The 19,506-nt window shown below is 43.8% G+C and overlaps 1 protein-coding gene across 1 annotated transcript in view; it reads right to left on the minus strand.

Moving 5' to 3' along the window:
* Positions 1-382: 382 nt before the first annotated feature.
* C5 (complement C5) overlaps positions 383-19,506 on the minus strand; it is a 71,541-nt gene continuing 52,417 nt past the window's right edge. The window contains exons 32-41 of the mRNA XM_053374005.1: positions 16,925-17,006; positions 16,426-16,498; positions 14,224-14,326; positions 13,291-13,365; positions 9,094-9,199; positions 7,422-7,508; positions 6,455-6,544; positions 3,003-3,086; positions 1,744-1,882; positions 383-764 (exon numbers count right to left, since the gene is read on the minus strand). Of these exons, the coding sequence (XP_053229980.1) occupies positions 635-764; positions 1,744-1,882; positions 3,003-3,086; positions 6,455-6,544; positions 7,422-7,508; positions 9,094-9,199; positions 13,291-13,365; positions 14,224-14,326; positions 16,426-16,498; positions 16,925-17,006 (969 nt within the window). The 3' untranslated portion in view covers positions 383-634. The remainder of the gene's footprint in view (positions 765-1,743; positions 1,883-3,002; positions 3,087-6,454; positions 6,545-7,421; positions 7,509-9,093; positions 9,200-13,290; positions 13,366-14,223; positions 14,327-16,425; positions 16,499-16,924; positions 17,007-19,506) is intronic.

Below are 19,506 nucleotides of genomic sequence, written 5' to 3' on the forward strand. Positions count from 1 at the left end.
TAGATCCATTGAAATCAAGGAGACAAGATCGTTATGATTTAAGTCCCATTTATTTTCTAAACACCAACAATGGCTTAGAATGTCTCCATACAGCTGCTGCAATGCATATTCCTAGCAACAACAACAAAAGAGCAAAATACAAAATATGAATGGTGATAACTTTTGAATGCAGAAGGAAAACATGTGGAATAGAGATGGACTCTTGGTGAATTATTAGTATAATTACTAGGATTGTTAGGGTCACCCACATTTTCTCTTGTCCCACTGCTTTCCCCTGAGAAAACTGCTCTTTAGCACTCAGTCGGAACAAATGGCAAACCTTGTTTTCTCCAGATTGTCGTTTGCTCTGATTTAGTGGTAAAAAGCAGCTTTTCCCTATGTATTGGATATTATACATTGTCCACAGTACTGAAGCATGCAACACCTCCCCCCCCCGCCCACTTATATTAAGCTCATTGTATTATAAACACACAAAAACTGAATTCTCAGATACTTCCTAGAAAAATAAGTGCTATTTTATATGTAGGCAGATACAGCTCTCCTTGTTTAAAAGGCTGGGAAGAACCATAGGAAAAAACATGTCCCGGGAAGCTTTGATCAGTCTGAAGACTGTTCACAAAAGTTTTTTAGTAGTTTAACAACCATTGAGAAAGAGATCTTCCACAAAATCCTCCATTGATTCTACAAAGTCGTGGCACAAAGCACAAGATGAGTCAGTAGGCCACCATTCAATCCAGGTCATGGCATCTAATGGATACTGGTATCTACAGAAAAGGGAGAAGGAAAGGGGCATTTTAAAGTACATGAAATAGTGGAAGGAATGCAAACTGCTAAAGTAAATTTAATGGATCTGGCCAATGATGCGTGTCTTACAGTTTACGCTACTGCAAGATGCGCTATATGGGACTGTCTTTGAAGAGTGTTCAGATACTCAGCGGGTGCAAAAAAATTCATTCTGTTTTAATGCTTAATTTGTTCTAGCAATTTCATTGGTTTCCAAGGGTGGTCATACACCATGTAGGGGGCCTTCTTTGCATCAAAAGGCCGTCTAAAAATATTATCATAACTAACTAAATAAATAAAAACCTGCATGTCTATTTTCTACTGTAGGTAGTGCTCAGGGCACAGTGCGAAAACTGTACTATACATTATGGAAGGAGAGATGTCCATTGAACATTTAACTTTATACATTTTAAAGGCTGTCACCAATTAAGTTCTACTCAGAGAAGACCCATTGAAATGAATGGTTGCTCTCTCCACCTCCTCTCTTCACCCCAGTCTGCCCAAAAAACAACAACTCAACTTTCAACTGCTCCCTGAAATACTTTGGGTTGTGGCCAACTGAACTGTACTGTACTGAACTGTAGACCTTTTGAAAATAATGGAAATAGTCTGACATTGGGTTCAACTCTTTCTCTTGCAATGCAGAGGTGAAGAATACATTTGGGTAATCTCCAAAATAACACTATTACCACCTCACCTCTTCCCCATCATCCCAAATATTGCTGCTACAATCCTAATGTGTAGAATGGAGTATCCTGTTCAGGTTTCTAAGCAGCTAGCCCTGTTCTCTTCCTGAATACTCCATTCCCCACCCCCTCTTCATTGGGCTATTTATTGGGATCCCTACTTAGGTTTCTCCCTGCCCCCACCTACATAAGATACCCTCGACTTTTCTCTAAATTAAAAAAGCCCCGAACATATTCTTTACATACCATGCACTGTAAATCCAAGCTTACTTACTTGGCAGTGGCACCATCTCCTATCTTCAAGGCCTCTTTCCCCATGATCAAGTAATTCTCTCCTGGATTAAGCTGAACATCGACACATGAATTCTTTTTAATAAAGATGACTTCTGAGTTCTTCTGAGCAAAAGCCTCTCCTGGAGTAAAAATAGAAGGAGGTTAGAAGGAGCCCAAAGGCCAGCTAGTAGTTCTGTCATTTCTGCAAGACAGAACCACAAAGATAAAATTTATATTTGTTGTTCTGCTCATGTTTGCCTCTGACCCTGCCCAACACTGGCATGCAGCCCTCAGAAGGCTGCCCAGATGGGAAGGTGGCCCTTGGGGTGAAAAATCTTTCCCACGCCTGCTGGGGGCAAAAGACAAGGAAATGGCCATGACTTCATGCTCTCCTCAAGGAACACTTTGGGAGGGGCAGGGATCTTCCTGAGATTAGTAAAGGTAAAGGGACCCCTGACCGTTAAGTCCAGTCGCGGACGACTCTGGGGTTGCGGTGCTCATCTCGCTTTACTGGCTGAGGGAGCCGGCATACAGCTTCCAGGTCATATGACCAGCATGACTAAGCTGCTTTTGGTGAACCAGAGCAGCGCACAGAAATGCCGTTTACCTTCCCGCTGGAGTGGCAGAACTGGTTAAAGGTAAAGGTTAAGGGACCCCTGACCATTAGGTCCAGTCGTGGCCAACTCTGGGGTTGCGGAGCTCATTTTGCTTAACTGGCCGAGGAAGCTGGCGTACGGCTTCTGGGTCATGTGGCCAGCAGGACTAAGCTGCTTTTGGTGAGCCAGAGCAGTGCACGGAAATGCCATTTACCTTCCTGCCGGAGCGGTACCTATTTATCTACTTGCACTTTGACGTGCTTTCGAACTGCTAGGTTGGCAGGAGCAGGGACCGAGCAATGGGAGCTCACCCCGTCGCGGGATTCAAACTGCCAACCTTCCGATCTGCAAGCCCTAGGCTCTGTGTTCCTGAGATTACTGGATGACAACTCCCACCATTCCTTTGGCTAGTTAAACAATCTATGGCCTTCTAAACGGTGGTAGGGTGTTGTTACTATGTTATGTGTTTTTGTGTTTTTATATTGTAAACCACTCTGTGGTCCTTGGATGAAGGGCGGTATAGAAATTTAATCAAACAAACAAACAAATGGCCATTGGCTTGATGGGGATTGGGACTCCAACAGTAACTGGAAAGCCGCAGGGTTCGCTGCTCCTGTTGTATCTTAATGGAATCATTTCAGCTCATGATAACAAATGATCTCACCTCTTTTATAGAGATCTAGGACAGTTGCAGTGTATTTAACAAAGCTTCCTTCTGGCTTGGAGGACAGGATATTCACTTTATAGACTACAGAGAAGAAATAATAATAATAAAAAACCAGTAACAACAACAATGCTGGACAAAGGTTCATTCTTGAGTGTGTTCATTAAAAGCGACAGTAAGAATCTCTGCATTTTCTCTGAGCAGAGCTGCTATCACCAATTCCCACTATCAACAGCAGGCAGCATGTTTTCACCTGTGACATCCTGATGATGGAAGTCCAGTTAAGTCATTTTTGTTCTCCTGGGAATTTTAATTTTAAATAAGTGTTTGTATTTTAAAATGTTGTATTTTAAGTTTTGTATTCAAAGTCACAAGAGGACTACCTCCACTGTGGGCTGAGCAGGATCCAGTTGTTCAGCTCCACTCCACTGCCACAGGAGCAGGCTCTGGTGCATAGTAGGGAAAGCTCAAAGGGTAACACCAGGACTCCCCCATGGACTTCTTGCAAGCTTCCCTTTGGGGCATCTGGCTGCCACTGTGAGAAGGGACTAGATGGGATCTTTGAACTGACCCAGCAGGGCTCTTTTTATAGTCTGAAGACCAGCCTTAGGGCAGGAAATGCCCCCTAAATAATCCTGGCACCTTGTTACTTATATTCCTGAACCAGATTTGAGCACAACTTTTGCTGTGGGGGTCTTTTGTAAGTTGTCTGAGAGCCTCCTGGGGCTATAAAGCAGGATATAAGTATTCTAAATAAAAAATTTAAAGGGATGGAAGGTTGCTGAATTTTAAACACTAGACATTAAATTTTCACTGTTGGTTTAGTTGGTATTTGGGCCATTTGCTTACAGGATTTAATTTGCTTTATTGCACATCTTATTGGGATTTTTTAAAATAATAATAATAATAATAATAATAATAATAATAATAATAATAATAATAATTTATTATTTATACCCCGCCCATCTGGCTGAGTTTCCCCAGCCACTCTGGGCGGCTCCCAATCAGTGTTAGAAACAGTACAGCGTTACATATTAAAAACTTCCCTGAACAGGGCTGCCTTAAGATGTCTTCTGAATGTCAGGTAATTATTTATCTCTTTGACATCTGGTGGGAGGGTGTTCCACAGGGCGGGCGCCACTACCGAGAAGGCCCTCTGTCTGGTTCCCTGTAGCCTCACTTCTCGCAATGAGGGAACCGCCAGAAGGCCCTCAGCGCTGGATCTCAGATTTCCCCATATTACTGTAAAATTAAGATTTCCCCATATTACTGTAAAATAACAACTACAAAAATCAAATAAATGGAATATGGAGTCCTCTCTTAAAAGTAATTATTGGTTAACTCCCAGGTCACCCTTAACTACAGAGTGATTTAGTAGTCAGACTATCTGTCTCACTGTTATCAATCACTAAATAATTATCTTCTGTCAGCAGGAGCTAACAGAGAGACAGCCGAATCACTATTCCTCTCTCCTGGAAGTCCAGACATCTTATTGTTTTAATTGGAATTACAAACTGTTCTGAGTTTAATATTACACCAGGTGACATATATAAATATAAAATTAAAGATCATCTCCAGAGGGTGGAAAGTTTTGGCATTTGCTAGAATACCAAGAATGGCAGAGGAGCCTGAAACCCTAAGAGTGCAACCATTTCTATATTTTTCAGAGTATCCAAGATAATCAAATGCAATACAAGAAAATGTGTACTTTTAATACCCTGCCTTTTTCACATGGGAGGGAGGCTGCACCTGAGGGTCCCAAAATCACTGGCCAGTAAGATTATACAATATCTGAACCTGATTTCCATGTTGCATGCTTGCCAGAACACAGTAAAATGGAGGCAGCCAATATGTTGCCCTCAAGATACTAGACTACAGCTGGCAACAGCCCTGGAGAACTGAACATGCTCATAATTTGCTCTTAAACATTCTCAGGCACAATCTGAGGCCACTGTATCATACTATAGTACCCGTCTCCAAACCACAGTGTTGCTCCTTTACATTCCCCCCCCATCTTTGATGGGGGGGTGTTCTGAGCATCATTAGGCCCTAACTGAGAGATAAAATAATTCAGTTGATAATTATTCTTATCTTGCTAGATCAGGCTGGAAGGTCTCCTAGATCAAGCTGACCCAGACACTACCACCTAGAATCTTACACCAGCTCTGGAGTGCAGGATATACTTTTCCATGGGTCTTGAAGCTTGGAAAGGATGCAGACAGAGGCTGAACCTCTTCTGAGCTAAGACTGGTCAGGTCTCTTTAAACAGAGGTTGGATCAGTCAGGACCATGGACAGTTCCCAGTGGGCCCTACCAGCTCAAGGATTCACTCCTGTTGGGGATGTTGTCTAGCAGAGAGCTGGAGCTACCTGGAGCCTTCAGCCTTTGAGTCAAGTAAGAAGGCCCACATCCTCAGACTGGGAGATCACAAGGGGAAGTGCTTAAGGGTACTGTGTCTCTTTGTGATACAGCCTGTACCTCTTCTGCTTCATGGCACCATGATTACACAAACATAAGAAGATCTGGTTGTAGGCCCATCTAGACCACAATCCTATTCTCCCCTAGTCCACAACCCTGTTCTCACAGTGGATGACATGATGGCAAGCACACAAGTCTCAACGGGAAACACACAATCAGGACTTGATTGCAACAGAATTCTCCCTACTTGTACTTCCCAGCAACCCATATTGCCTCCGACTCTTGAGGGAGAATATATCCATCATGGCTTGGAGACATTGATGGCCTTCTCCTCCATGAATTTGTCTAATCCTGTATTCCAGCTTCCTGGACGGCTTTTAAAACACTGCCCTGCTGGTCAGATTCTAACTGTCATCAAGTCAGCTGTCTGAGGGACGAACTGCCCTGTGCTCCTGGCTTGCTCATCAGCACCAGTTCTGTTCCTGGATCTGATGGAGGAAGGGTGCTTTCAGGGAAGAGACTGTTCTTTATCAAGGCCAAGATCACAATAACCACCACTGACATTGGCTGTAACTTTAATAACTATAACTTGGAAGAACTTGTGCTTGTGCTTGCTTTCCCCTCCTCCCTCCCACTCCTTTCTCCTTGTGTGTCGTGTCTTTTTAGACTGTGAGCCTGACAGGAGGGGCTACCTTCATACTATTTTTAAAGGGCACAGCCTGACTCCCTCCTTTGGCAATCTTCACAGAACTCTAGCCCAATGGTTGCCATCAATTTGATTTGAATTAATTTTATAATGAAATGATTTTAGAATGTATTATTTTATTGTTGTTAGCCGCCCTGAGCCGCGCTTCGGGTGGGGAGGGCGGGATATAAATAATAATTTATTATTATTATTATTATTATTATTATTATTATTATTATTATTATTATGCCTTTCTGAAACCCTTCTGAGTTAAAAGGCAGAGTAAAAATGCTGAAAGTAAATATGGGGGGGGGGGACAAATAGCATGCACCAACCCTCAAAATCTTACCATATGCAATGTCCTTCTGGCATGCCACTTCATTCCGAGAATTGAAACTTATAGACCCATCCAGTCTTTTCTGCATGCGGCCACATTCCGCTATATTTCAGCAAAACAGAGAAACAGCACAAGCAGAAACTTTTTGCCTTGTTCCAACTTCCTTCCCCCCGCCCCAATATCTGCTTAAATTGTTCCAGTTCAGTGAACCAAGAGAATCCTTTAATTCTTCCTACAAAGCAAAGGGCAGGGGACTCAAAAAACAGCCCAATAAGGCTGAGCGACCTCAGCAGCCATGGAATTCTGAATTACTGTTGTGGGAGGGGAACAGAATGGAATGGCTTGAAGGTTGGTGTGGCTGGCTGGAACATTTTGTTGTAGCTCACACTTATAAATTCCTATTAACAGCAGGAAACACTGTCACACTAAGGCCTTCAATGCAATGAGTCACACTACACGATCCTGTAATATATTAGCAATTTAAACGCTGGCAGCAATGTCACTTGGGAAGTGAGTTCCATTGAAGTCAGTAGGAATTTACTTGCATGTAGAGTGAGGGGGAGATTTGATTCCATTCTTATTTAAAGCCAAATTTATCAAATTGGCACTTTCCAAAACAATATGAGAACCAAAACATGACCACCCTCAAAATGTGCACTTATCTGAAATTTGCTATGCTGTTCTACATCCAAACAATATTTTTATGTATTAGGGGAACATGTGCACAAATATGAATATATTAGTGAAAATACAAAAGGCATTCTGCAAGCCAGTTCTCCTAATATATTAGTCAAAACTGATTACAAAAAAATTGTTTATTGGAAGAAATGTTGAAGAAATTTTATTAGGGTTTTTTTTAAGGAAAATTTGCAAATTGCTACAGAAATGTGGAGAACTGAATTGAAGATTGGATAAATCAAGCAAAGAGAAAAAAAGCTGGCAAATTATTCTATCCCCATTTGCAGGAAAACATTTTTACCTTCCATACATTTGCACTCTACCCCTTCACAGAGTCTTACGAGTGAGTCTTCTCCATAAGGATCGTAAAATACAGAGCACTGTTTATCTGTGGGAAATCAAAGTTTCAGAAAGACAGAGAGTGGTGGGTGTCAAAGTCCCACGAGCCAAGATGTAAACAAGAATACAGAGCAATTCTACTAAGAAACTCAGAAAGAATTCGGAGCCCTAATGAGGACCAAGTAAGATGTGAAATTATGGACATGACTGCAATTAGCACACGTGTCTTTTGTTATGTAAACAGCAGCAGATGAAAAGCCTGAGCAGCTTTGGAATAGTGTGAGTTTTTCTAATAGGGGAGTTTTTCTCTCACGTCTTCAAAGCTACTGTTTGCATTTCAAGGGAAACTCCTCTTGACACCAAAGGGAGTTGCTTCCCATGAAAAGCAAACAACTACAGAGAGGAGATTTTTGTTGCAATCATGACAAAGAGGGAAAGAATTCAACTCCCCCACCCCACAGCTCCTTGGCTACTCCGACTTCTTCATAGCAACTCTTTCCATAACCAAGAACCCTGTGTAATTAATTGCACTCATGCAATTAATGTAATGTCACATTTGGTCCTGGAAATCACGCCACTCTGACTGGTGCATGACTGGCTTCAGACATGACAGAGGTGTGGCTCACGTGCCCTTGGGCTGGTCCTCTGATGGTCTTACCCAGCAGAGGCAGCACTGGTGTAAGCAGGACCAGGTGGCTAGGGGCAGCCCCCATTCCCGGTAATATCCTCTATATAGTGTTGCTCCAGGGTATTGTGGGAAATTAAAATGGCAGCTAAGCCCAGTCACCTGGTGCTGCTTGGAGGGCTGGGCCAGGCAAATTTATTTCTGGGCAGGGATCAATGATGGACCCTCCTGAGATGCCAGAGTCCTGGCAGCTGCTCAAGGATGCAAGCACTAGCGCAAGTCCAACTGTGAAGATCAAGTGGGGAAAGGGAACAGAGGGAGCCTGCCTTATCGCCTGTCAAACCACTGCTCCATCTAGCCCAGCACTGTCAACACTCAATGGCAGTGGTTTTCCAGATCTTCAGAAAGAGGTCCTTCTAAGACCTGCCTGGATTGAAATTTGGACCTCTTGCACCCAAAGCCTGCTATATACTGCCATTGCTTAGGGCAGAGTTCTCAAAACTTTTCATGCTGGTGACACACTTTTTAGGCATGCATCATTTCGCGACACAGTAATTCAGTTTTACTAGCAAACCAAACTGTTATGTACTGAGTTGAATAGGATCCAAAATGCAGCAGTCTGATTGGTCCTAGAACAATAGGATCCAGAATGCAGCAGTCTGATTGGTCCGCAGGAGCCACCCAATCCAGCTCCAGGTGAAAGTGAATCCGCAACCTGATTGGCCTACAGGAGAATCCCGGAATTAGCCAATCATGTGGGGCCCATTGTGTAAATAATGTATATAAAGCAGGCATTTTGGGGGAACTTCCATTCCTCGCTACTATGAGCTGAATAAAGAGCATGAAATCCACACTCGACTCCAAATATATTTCACAAACTAATCCCTTTCCAGCCCCGGGAGAAGAGCAGGGAGCATTCGCACGACACACCTACACACTGCAGCCGACACACTAATGTGTCGTGACACACAGTTTGGAAAGCTCTGGCTTAGAGGAACTGTCTCCTTACCAGGGGTGTGATATTCATACACTGTGAAGCTTCCTGGGCTTGCCATTCCAACACGGAATACTTCTGTTACTCGGAACCCAATGCACAGAAATTCATTTGCTGGAATCTTATTGGAAACAGAATACAAGTTAGGATGGATTGACTTGAGGAATTTCCCCCCAGCCATGGGGCCTATTTTCCCCCAATCTCCTTGCATTGTAAGTCCAGAGAGCCCAAGTTCATTCACGCAAAACAGTCATGGGGAAGAAATGTAAATTTAGCCCCAGGAAAAAAAATTCAATGAAATCTACTTGTGGTGTGTGGCAAAAAGGTGGCACCATGCAGGGCAATGTACCCCCCCCCAAATTCCACACAAACATCCTCCCTACAAGCACAGGGCGGTATCCAAACCACTCTTTCCATTAGTATAAGGATTTCCATTCGTACAATGAAACCTCATCATAGCGCCCTCCCCAAATCTGCTCTGAATGGTTAGTGCTGAGCTAAGCAATGGCTTGGTGTGTTGTCCAAACCCAGGTTCATGGTTTAGCTCTCTCCAAACTAACCACATGCTGTAGCCAAGGTTTGTCTTATGATTTATGGCATGTGGTTTGTATGGGACAGCTAAACTGCAACCGCAGGAAACTGCCTTATACAGAGTCAGATAGCTGGTCCATCTAGCCCAATACTGCCCACACTGCCTGAGAGTGGATCCCCTGGAAATCAGGCACGTGTGTTTCTGAGCCCTATCTGGAGACACCAGTGATAGAGCCTGGACCTTCTGCATCATCATCATCATCTTACTGATCCAGAGACTGACCCAGAAACTCCAGTGGGTGCAGAATGCCACGGCGAGACTCCTTACGGGGTCCTCGCTGCGAGATCACCTGGTGCTATACCAGCTGCACTGGCTCCCAGTGGAGTACAGGATCAGGTTTAAGGTGCTGGTTTTAACCTTTAAAGCCCTATACGGCCTAGGACCCTCGTACCTACGGGACCGCCTCTCCTGATATGTCCCACAGAGGAACTTATGGTCTACAAACAAAAACATCCTGAAGGTCCCAGGCCACAGAGAGGTTAGGCTGGCCTCAAGTAGAGCCAGGGCTTTCTTGGCTGTTGGCTCCAATCTGGTGGAACGCTCTGTCACAAGAGACTAGGGCCCTGCGGGACTTTCCACAGGGCCTGCAAGACAGAGCTGTTCCACCAGGCCTTTGACTCCCTCCTTTGGCAATCTTCACAGAACTTTAGCCTAATGGTTGCCATCAATTTGAATTGAATTAATTTTATAATGAAATGATTTTAGAATGTTGTACTATTTTATTGTTGTTAGCCGCCCTGAGCCCGGCTTCGGCTGGGGAGAGCGGGATATAAATAAAAAAATTATTATTATTATTATTATTATTATTATTATTATTATTATTATTACTTTTATTTGTACCCCACCCACCTGACTGGGTTGCCCCAACCACTCTGGGTGGTTCTGCCTCTGAGCTATGGACCTTCCCATGGCTCAGCTCAGCATAATAGTGCAAGCAGCAAAATGACCAGGGAGAAGCAAAGTGGCCAGGATCTTCTCTTCTAGAGCCTACACATTTTGCACTAAGCCATGGTCTGACTTATGTGCAAATCAGGCAGAGCTAAGCACCTCTCCCCCGGCCACTGCAATTTGGAACACAAACTGCAACTGTATTTGAGTAAAAGGTGGAAAATATTGGGATATCCGGTCATAGCCAGCTTGCATCACATTGTAGTCTGGCCTCAAGTATCTCAGTCATTGGCATATTTTTAATTTATTTTTAAAGTTTCTAGCCATTGGTTTTCACTGGTTAGGAAAGATGCCTCAGTGCCCTGAAAAACTCATTCCTCAATACCCTGTCTTTGATACCTGAAAGAATGCTCTATGCAGATTTGGAAACCTGGCATAACAGATCATAATTAATTATTAATAATACACTGCATGATGGTTATGATAATGATGATGATAATAATAATAATAATAATAATAATAATAATAATAATAATAATAATAATTTTTATTTATACCCCGCCCTCCCCAGCCAAGGCCAGGCTCAGAGCGGCTTACAAGCAATAATAAAAACAAATTGAATGATTACAACTTAAAAACAAAATTAAAATACAACATTAAAATATGGAAACATTAAAATATTAAAATGTAGCCTCATCACAGGAGGAGAAGGAAAGTAAAAAAGAAAGAAAGGGAGGGAGGGAGGGAATCAAATTGGCTCCAAGCCAAAGGCCAGACAGAACAACTCTGTCTTACAGGCCCTGTGGAAAGAAATCAGATCCTGCAGGGCCCTGGTCTCATGAGGCAGAGCGTTCCACCAAGCCAGAGCCAGAGTTGAAAAGGCCCTGGCTCTGGTTGAAGCCAATCTAACTTCCTTAGGGCCTGGGACCACTAGGGTGTTGCTATTTATGGACCTTGAGGCTCTCCTTGGGGCATACCGGGAGAGGCGGTCCTGTAGGTACGAGGGTCCTAGGCCGTGAAGGGCTTTAAAGGTCAAAAGCAGCACCTTAAATCTGACCCTGTACTCCACCGGGAGCCAGTGCAGCTGGAAAAGCACTGGGTGAATATGCTCCCATGGCAGGGACCCCGTGAGGAGCCTCGCTGCAGCATTCTGCATCCACTGGAGTTTCTGGGACAGCTTCAAGGGCAGCCCCGCGTAGAGCGAATTACAGTAGTCAAGCCTGGAGGTGACCGTTGCATGGATCACTGTGGCCAGGTCGGGGCGGGAAAGGTAACATAACAATGATAAATAATAATAATAATAATAAAGGTACATAACAATGATGTACAAGTCAATCCTACCCTCCCTCCCAAGCAACAAACACCAGACTGGTAAAACAATGTTGCATGTCAAGACCCCAAGGCCTTTCCCTTATGTTGAATAATAACATGTGGACACTGTATATTGGGTTAATGGGCAAAATTTAGGCCACAACTTTATTGGTTGCAGAATGTGAGTGGTATTGGCTTAGGCACTAGAACTGAACCGACTATATCTGACTCCTGCACGCCATGCAGGAAGTCTCACAAGGGTTAACCACCAGTAGGGGGAGCCCTGTTGATGTACATCAGGGACGTCCAACAGGTCGATCATGATCTACTGGTAGATCCCCGGGAGGTCTTGGTAGATCGTGGTCGATCGCTGGGTCCCTTTCCTTAGCGTTGGTAAAGTAGAATCTAGCCCTGCCCTCCATTGTTGCATGAGCTGCAGAACAGAAGATGGAGTTTACTCAGCGAGTAAGCTCTTTTTCCCTTGAGCTTAGGCTTGAATTCACAAAAATCTGTGCTTTCCTCCTACCTAAGAAAGCTCAACAACTTTGACTGACCTGAACCCCCCAAAAGGTTTTTAATTCTGCCAGTTTTTAATTCTGTGAGTAGATCACAGTCTCTTGGGAGTTGTCCATCCCTGATGTACATCAACTCAGAGCTCCCCCCAGGGTCACCGGAAGGTCATGCCATGGCCCTAGTTTCCACCTGGGCTTCGGACAGGAACCATGACCCCCAGCTTCCTTTAACGGAATACCCTTTAAAATGGAGGGGCAGGTGATGGCCACACCTCTCCTCCCCCAAACCAGGTTTTTACCAATGCCTAAAACCTTACAAAAGTTGTGACGATTGCTACAAGGTGGGCGAAAACCAAATGGCCAGTGTCAATTTGCCAAGTGGAAAAATTCCTACCAGCCCCTCAACAGCGACCAACTGAGGTCCATAGCAAGGCCAATATGACGAACACATGAAAAGAGGGTGTGAGGGCGGGAGATCCGCGGAAGCCGGTACCGGAAGTGGGATCCCTCAGCCACGTGGCTGCTTAAAGGGGTAAGCCACGCCCCCCAGCCAACCGGATTGGCTGGCCGGGGGCCATGACGCGGCCGGGGCTCCCTAATGACTAGGGGGCTTAGCCCAGCCCCCGCTGAGTGCGGAGGTCACGTAGCCTGCCTGCAATACCACCCACTGGGAAGTGGACTGGCCTTATCCAAAAAAAAAACCACTTTAAAAAGTCAAAAACTTATGTTTTTGCCCAAATCAGTGTCCCCCTACATCAGTTGCACAACTTGGTGGATAATTCTGAGATACTGGTTGATTATAAGAACTAGGAGAAGATCCAGCCCTGACACAGAAGAACTGGAAAATGACTATAACCGATGAAACATTTTATTTTAATGAAAAGGACAGAGAAGCCATAGAGAACCTACCGAGTCTATTTGCACCAGAACATGTCCATTGGTTATCTCATAGCTTGCAATCAACTGGTCAATGTTATTCGCAAGCTGAGCAGGGAGAGGGAGAGAGAGAGAATTCAGCAACTAGTTTTGGTTGTGACCACAAGAACTATATTAACATATACAGTGCCTTCTTTGTAGGGAAAAACGGTTCCAGTACTCACTGGCAGCGCCTGCACCCGGCCCGCCACAACCATCATGAGCTCTGCTAGAGTGGCAACCAGGGCACATGCGGCCAGCAGCCAGGGCAGGGCAGTCTGACACATGCTGTGTCTCCCACCCTCACACTCCTCGGGGAGTGGGACACTTGCACTCCAGCCAGCCCTGGGGCGCAGGGGCAGCAACTGGGCCCTGGCAGGAAAAGGTGTCGGTAGTGCATACTGGAGCATACTACCAGGAAAAAAAGCACAGAATCTATAGCAGAAAACCATAAAAATAGGCTATGATGGTGCGAGTGGAATTGGGTTGCATGTTTTCATAAAATGGCTGTCATGTTAAACTGGTAATCTAACCTGAACTGGGCTGGTTTCAGCTTGAGGGAGGCCTTGTCAAGAGGTTGCCTGATGGACCGCCTCTTACACTGGAGGATCCCCAGACTTGGGGTTACCCGGTGGCAGTGGAAAGTGACAACATGCCGCCATTTTAATTTTTTCACAATGCCCCAGGACAACATGGTGCATAGGACTGCAGAGCTACCAGCCACGATGGCCTTGTTCTCCCTCTAGAGTCAGAGGATCAGGAATCACAAGTGGGGAGAGATCTCAGGTCCTGCTTGGGGACTTTCCACTGGGACATCTGGTTGGCTGTTGTGAGAACAGAGTGCTGGACCAGACGGGCCTTGGGCCTGATCCAGCAGAGCTGTTCTGATGTTGTTATTTATTTAACAGGGGTCACCATCTTCCTTACAATAGATAAGTCTTCCGTGTTTGCTTCCAATCCACTGATAAGAGATATATCCATCACGGCATGGGAGGAGGCAGACTGGGGTTCTCCTCTGATAGGCTTGTACCTACACAGGGTAAAAGCAGAACAAGACCCCGATTCCATAAAGAGAACAACCTTCTCCCACTCTGGCTCCAACATGCATCCTCTACCTATTCATTACTAATATGCCTCTGAATACCAGCTATTCCTTCCATTGAATACACCCACTTAAACACACCCAGCTTTCATGCCAGAATCAGATACTTACCCCTCTTCTTTCATTCTAAATAGAGAAGCACATAGATGACAGGTGTATGTGCAGGGGCAAAGGGAGTATACCTGCACTATGTTGTGGTCCTGTCTTTTTTCTGTGGCAGCTATTATGCCATGCTCCCCATTGCAGCCATTTTGTGACTGCTGCCATAACACTCACTAAAATTCTAAATGTACCCACTCACTCAAAAAGGTTCATGGCCCCCTGGCTTAGATGATTTGGGATGTATCCAACTAAGTTTCTACTTAGAGTAGACCTACTGAAATGGGCCCAAATCAGTCATGACCATTAAGTTCAACAAGTTCACTCCATGTAGGACTAACAGTGGATGTAACCCTTGAGATATAATGATCTCTGCTACATCCTCTCTGGTTTAACGGTTACACTGACTTAAAAAATATGGCTAGCCAGCCCTGCTGCATTTGGGAGGCACACATACTTTTCCTGCTGAGCTGGTTCTTGACAGGTGTGCCAAGGTCCAACACTGGGCACATTAATGGATGTGTTTCCAATTCATGGAGGGTGGCAGAAAGCCCTAAAGGTTCCCCAGACTAGAACAAATCTATGAATTCAAAAATCAGTGGTGTTGTATCCAAACAAGTTTTAGACTAGAAGCCATGAAATGAATGGAACGAAGTTAGTCATGCCCATTGATTTCAATCTGAGTAAGACTTATATGGATGTAGCACAGTAAAAATATATCTAAATGGAAAATGAAAACCAGAATAAGCAATCATATAAGATCAGAAGGTCGGCGGTTCGAATCCCCGCAACGGGGTGGGCTCCCGTTGCTCGGTCCCTGCTCCTGCCAACCTAGCAGTTCGAAAACACGTCAAAGTGCAAGTAGATAAATAGGTACCACTCCGGCAGGAAGGTACACAGTGTTTCCATGCGCTGCTCTGGTTCGCCAGAAGCGGCTTAGTCATTCTGGCCACATGACCCAGAAGCTGTACGCCGGCTCCCTCGACCAATAAAGCGAGATGAGCGCTGCAACCCCAGAGTCGGCCACGACTAGACCTAATGGTCAGGCGTCCCTTTACCTTTAAGACTGAAAAAGAATGGATCGATCTAATATCCCTAACCCTTCTGTAACAGCTATTCTGACCACCAACATTATAATTAATCCATCTTTTCACCTCTTCAACTCCTGTTTAACTGCCTGTCTTTCTCAACAGACCCCCCCACCCCACCCCCTGCAAAAGTCATGCATTCTTTGCTCCACTCACTATTTCACCACACACCACAGCTGCCAAACATTCTTCCATGTGTTCTCCTTTGACATGGAGACTAGTAGTAGGACCAGTCCTCAGCCACCCCCCACCTTCATGCCTTCTTATATACATGCACACATACATTTTATTTGTATGCCACCTTTCCATAGTTCAAACCATGCTCAAGGCAGCTTACAACATGGGTGTTGGGGTGGAATTATGTAATTACAAATATAACAAAAATAGCCGTAAGCAATAAATAAAACAGCAAAAAGTACACAGCCACATCAAACATTTTCACATAAACCATAACCTCTAAAATAAAGATACATAAAAAGTAATATCAATAACAGCAACAGCCCCCTTCCACATGAAAACCCCCAGCCCAAGAGTCTGTTTGACAGCCTCAGCCTTTGTAGCTGGAGTCAGTCAGGGCCCCTCCCTCCCAGGCAAGGTGGGAAAAGGCCTGCAAGGAAAGGATCAGGTCTTCTAGGACTCACAGCCAAGATGTATAACCAGTTCAGAGGGTCGCACTGCCTGTTAGCCTCTTCCTTTCTAGCCTCAGCATTGCCCTTGCAAAACTCAGAAGTACATAAACAAATCCAAAATGAGACACTTGTTTCCCAACATCCCTACCCTGGCATTTCTGACAACTGGCACACAGAGTGACAGGCTCTCTCTTGGCTCATCTGGACTTACTTTGCACAGGCCGTCAAGTGCTTTGTTTCATCCAAGTAGCTGGAGGAAGAGCTCCTCCCGTCGATATTCATTTCTGCAAATGCAACAGCAGGATGTGTTTACCCAAGCTTTCCAAACCCATTGTCCAGTACACAGATTCCTAAATGGTTACAACAACCTGAGTGCTGGTTCTGTACAACTGGAGGAAACTAATTAGTTCCAAAGTCTGAGCAGTTTGATGAAAGAGTACAGAAGAACCACCCTGAGATCTTCAGATAAAGGGTGAGATACAAATTTTAAAATTCAATTCAAAATCCAGAAGACCTTGCTTGCAACCGACCACCTTAAAGTACAGGGCTACCAGGTCCAAACTCTGAAATGTCTCCCGTCTCTTCATGAATTATTTTATTTCCACCATACCTTCATTTATTTATGATGCTTATAGACAAAAGTTGTCCGGGTAGCTTACGATAAAAGCATAATCCAAAACACTTTAAAACAGAAATTATTACTTTCTCACCAGATGGTGACTTGATAGCAATCTTCAGCTCAAAGTTACAAATATCTTCAGAGGTGCTGATCTTATAATATACGCTCCTCACCTGTACAAGTCCAGATTAAAAACAAAACAGAACTCAAATTACATTTTAAGAGAGTTTGAACTCACTAGCCAAGTATTTGACATCCATATCTATCCATAATTTGTGTGAAAATCTCAGACCCAATGAAGAGTGAACTTCTAAGGCAATCTATTCATGGAAGCGAGTCTTACCTAAATAAATTCAGTTCATTTACAGTATTTAGGTCCAATAGGTTGCTCTCTGGAGCCCACTTTCTATAGGTGCTTCCAGACTCTCATTGTTTTCAGATGGGGTTCAAATAAATTACCAGCAAATTCATGTTTCACAATTATAGTTGAGGGAGAGGCCTTCCATCACAAACCTACTTCCTCCAAAATATCAGACTTTTTTTTTTTAGGACTTCCGGGTTAGCGCCAGTGGCTAATGGCGGATTCCCTCCGAGCTCCGGAGGGAATCGGCTCCACAGGATCAGGGTCGTACCGCTGCGGTGACGCGGAGACCCTTAAAAATCACAGGCGGTGAAGCCTGTGAACCTGGTGACTCGGCGGGCACCATTAGCACGCCCCCGACCTGCGAAGGAGCCTTTTTAAAGGCTTCGGAACGGGGGACGGGGTGAGCGGCGCGGTGCTGAGAGTCGACTGCTTCTCCTGTGGAGTGAAGCCGCGCTGCCATGGCCGGAGAGTGCTGACTTCTTCTTGTGATTTGGACTTCAAAATAACAACCCGTGAGTAGTACGGAAATTGGATTTTTAAAGAAAATTTTTTGGTGAATTAGGTACGATCGGGGGAGGTGTAAACAGGAAGTCTGCCTCCTCCTCCTGTAAACAATCTAAAGCAAGGACCTGCTAACTAAGGTCGAGAGAATTTTTTCTTTTATTATTGGGCAAAAGACATTAATTTCACGATTTGGCACTAGAAGAAACCTTACTGGAGGATAAGAGCTAATTTTGGGAGCTGAAGTGCCACCCCCCCGGACCCGGGAGTGATCCGCGAGAGAGCCTGTTGAAGGTATTGAAGAGTTTGACAGCTGTCAAATTAGCTGTCAAGACGGAAAAAGAGAACTTTGTTTCTGTTGCTTCTGCTGGCTATATTTGTTACAATCTGACTATATTTTGTTAAAAACAAGGAAGAACTGATACAAACTACTTTGATTTTTGGATTTGAACTGGAAAGAACACTGAGTAACCAAAATCCCTCTAGAGGGGGTTTTGGGACATTACAAGAATGGCTGAAGGAGGGGAAATTCAAGCTGAATTGGACAGAGTTTTTGTTCTCTTGGGAAAGCTACAAGGCCAAATTGATGTTTTGGCTACAAATGTTACAACTCTGGACTTAACAGTAAACAAACTCATTGAATCTGATAAGGAATTGTCTCAGGAAGCCCATGTAGCTGAACAAGAAGAGAAACTTGAGAGCTTTGAGAGTGAAGAAAGAGATTTATGTTGTTCCTGAGAAAAAGGAAGGAGGAGCTGTAATTTTACAGATGATAAAGGAGAGCCAGAGGCCTGACATGATGGCTGCAAAGGAAAATAAGAACTTGATGGTGAAAATTTGGTTTGAATTGGAGACTGAAGAATGGAGAGATCTCCTTGTGTGGAGATCTGAAGACCCAAGGATTACAAATCTGATTAAGGTGGAAGTTGGAGCTTTGGAGACATTTGGATTTGAAAGGAGTAAGAAACAAGATTTAGGCTCCACTTTTAAGTATGGAGGTCTGGCTGGAAGAAACATGGACCCTATTGGACTAGAGCTTCTCCGAGATTTGGTGTTTAATACTAAGGACTATCAAAAAAGCCGGCAGAGAGGAATTGAGAGAGAATTAAGAGCCTCGGACGTGAGGTCTCCAGGCTGATAGTAGATTGACTGATGGACGATTATTGGGGATTGGAACCGGGAAAGGGGGGGGTGGAACTTGGGAATCCAAAGGGTGTATAATTATAATTTGTTTTGCTTTTATTTTGTTTTGTTATTTGTATGAGAATTGAGGAAATCGTGGAAGGGAATTTAGGTCGACTTTAGAAAAAGGCTTTAAGAATAAGCACGGATGTATAATTATTGATGTTTATAAGGCAAAATTGGTTTTTCAAAATGAACTAAATATAAAATATAAAACATATAAAGGTTAAAAATTAGGGACAAGAACTTGTTGAACTGTTGTTTAAATATTGATGTTTATAAGTTAAAATTGGTTTTTCTAAAATGAATTAAATATAAAAAGGTTAAAAATGGGGGACAAGAATTTGTTGAACCAACAATTTGAATTGGAATACAAGAGGGGGAGGTGTGGGGAAGTCAGGGAAATATGTTATTGAAAATAAGGACTGTGAATTCTATGTGTTTTTTAAAAATTTTGTTTCATTTTTTTTATTTTCTGTTGTATTAAAATGGAAAAATCTTAATAAATATCATTTTATAAAAAAATAATAAAAAACAAAATATCAGACTTTTTTCAACAAGACATTGGGAAATGGACTTGGAAAGTTGGGATTACACATGATTTGGCACATGGTAATCTAACCTCC

Source organism: Podarcis raffonei, chromosome Z (genome assembly GCF_027172205.1).
Source record: "Podarcis raffonei isolate rPodRaf1 chromosome Z, rPodRaf1.pri, whole genome shotgun sequence".
NCBI lineage: Eukaryota > Metazoa > Chordata > Lepidosauria > Squamata > Lacertidae > Podarcis > Podarcis raffonei.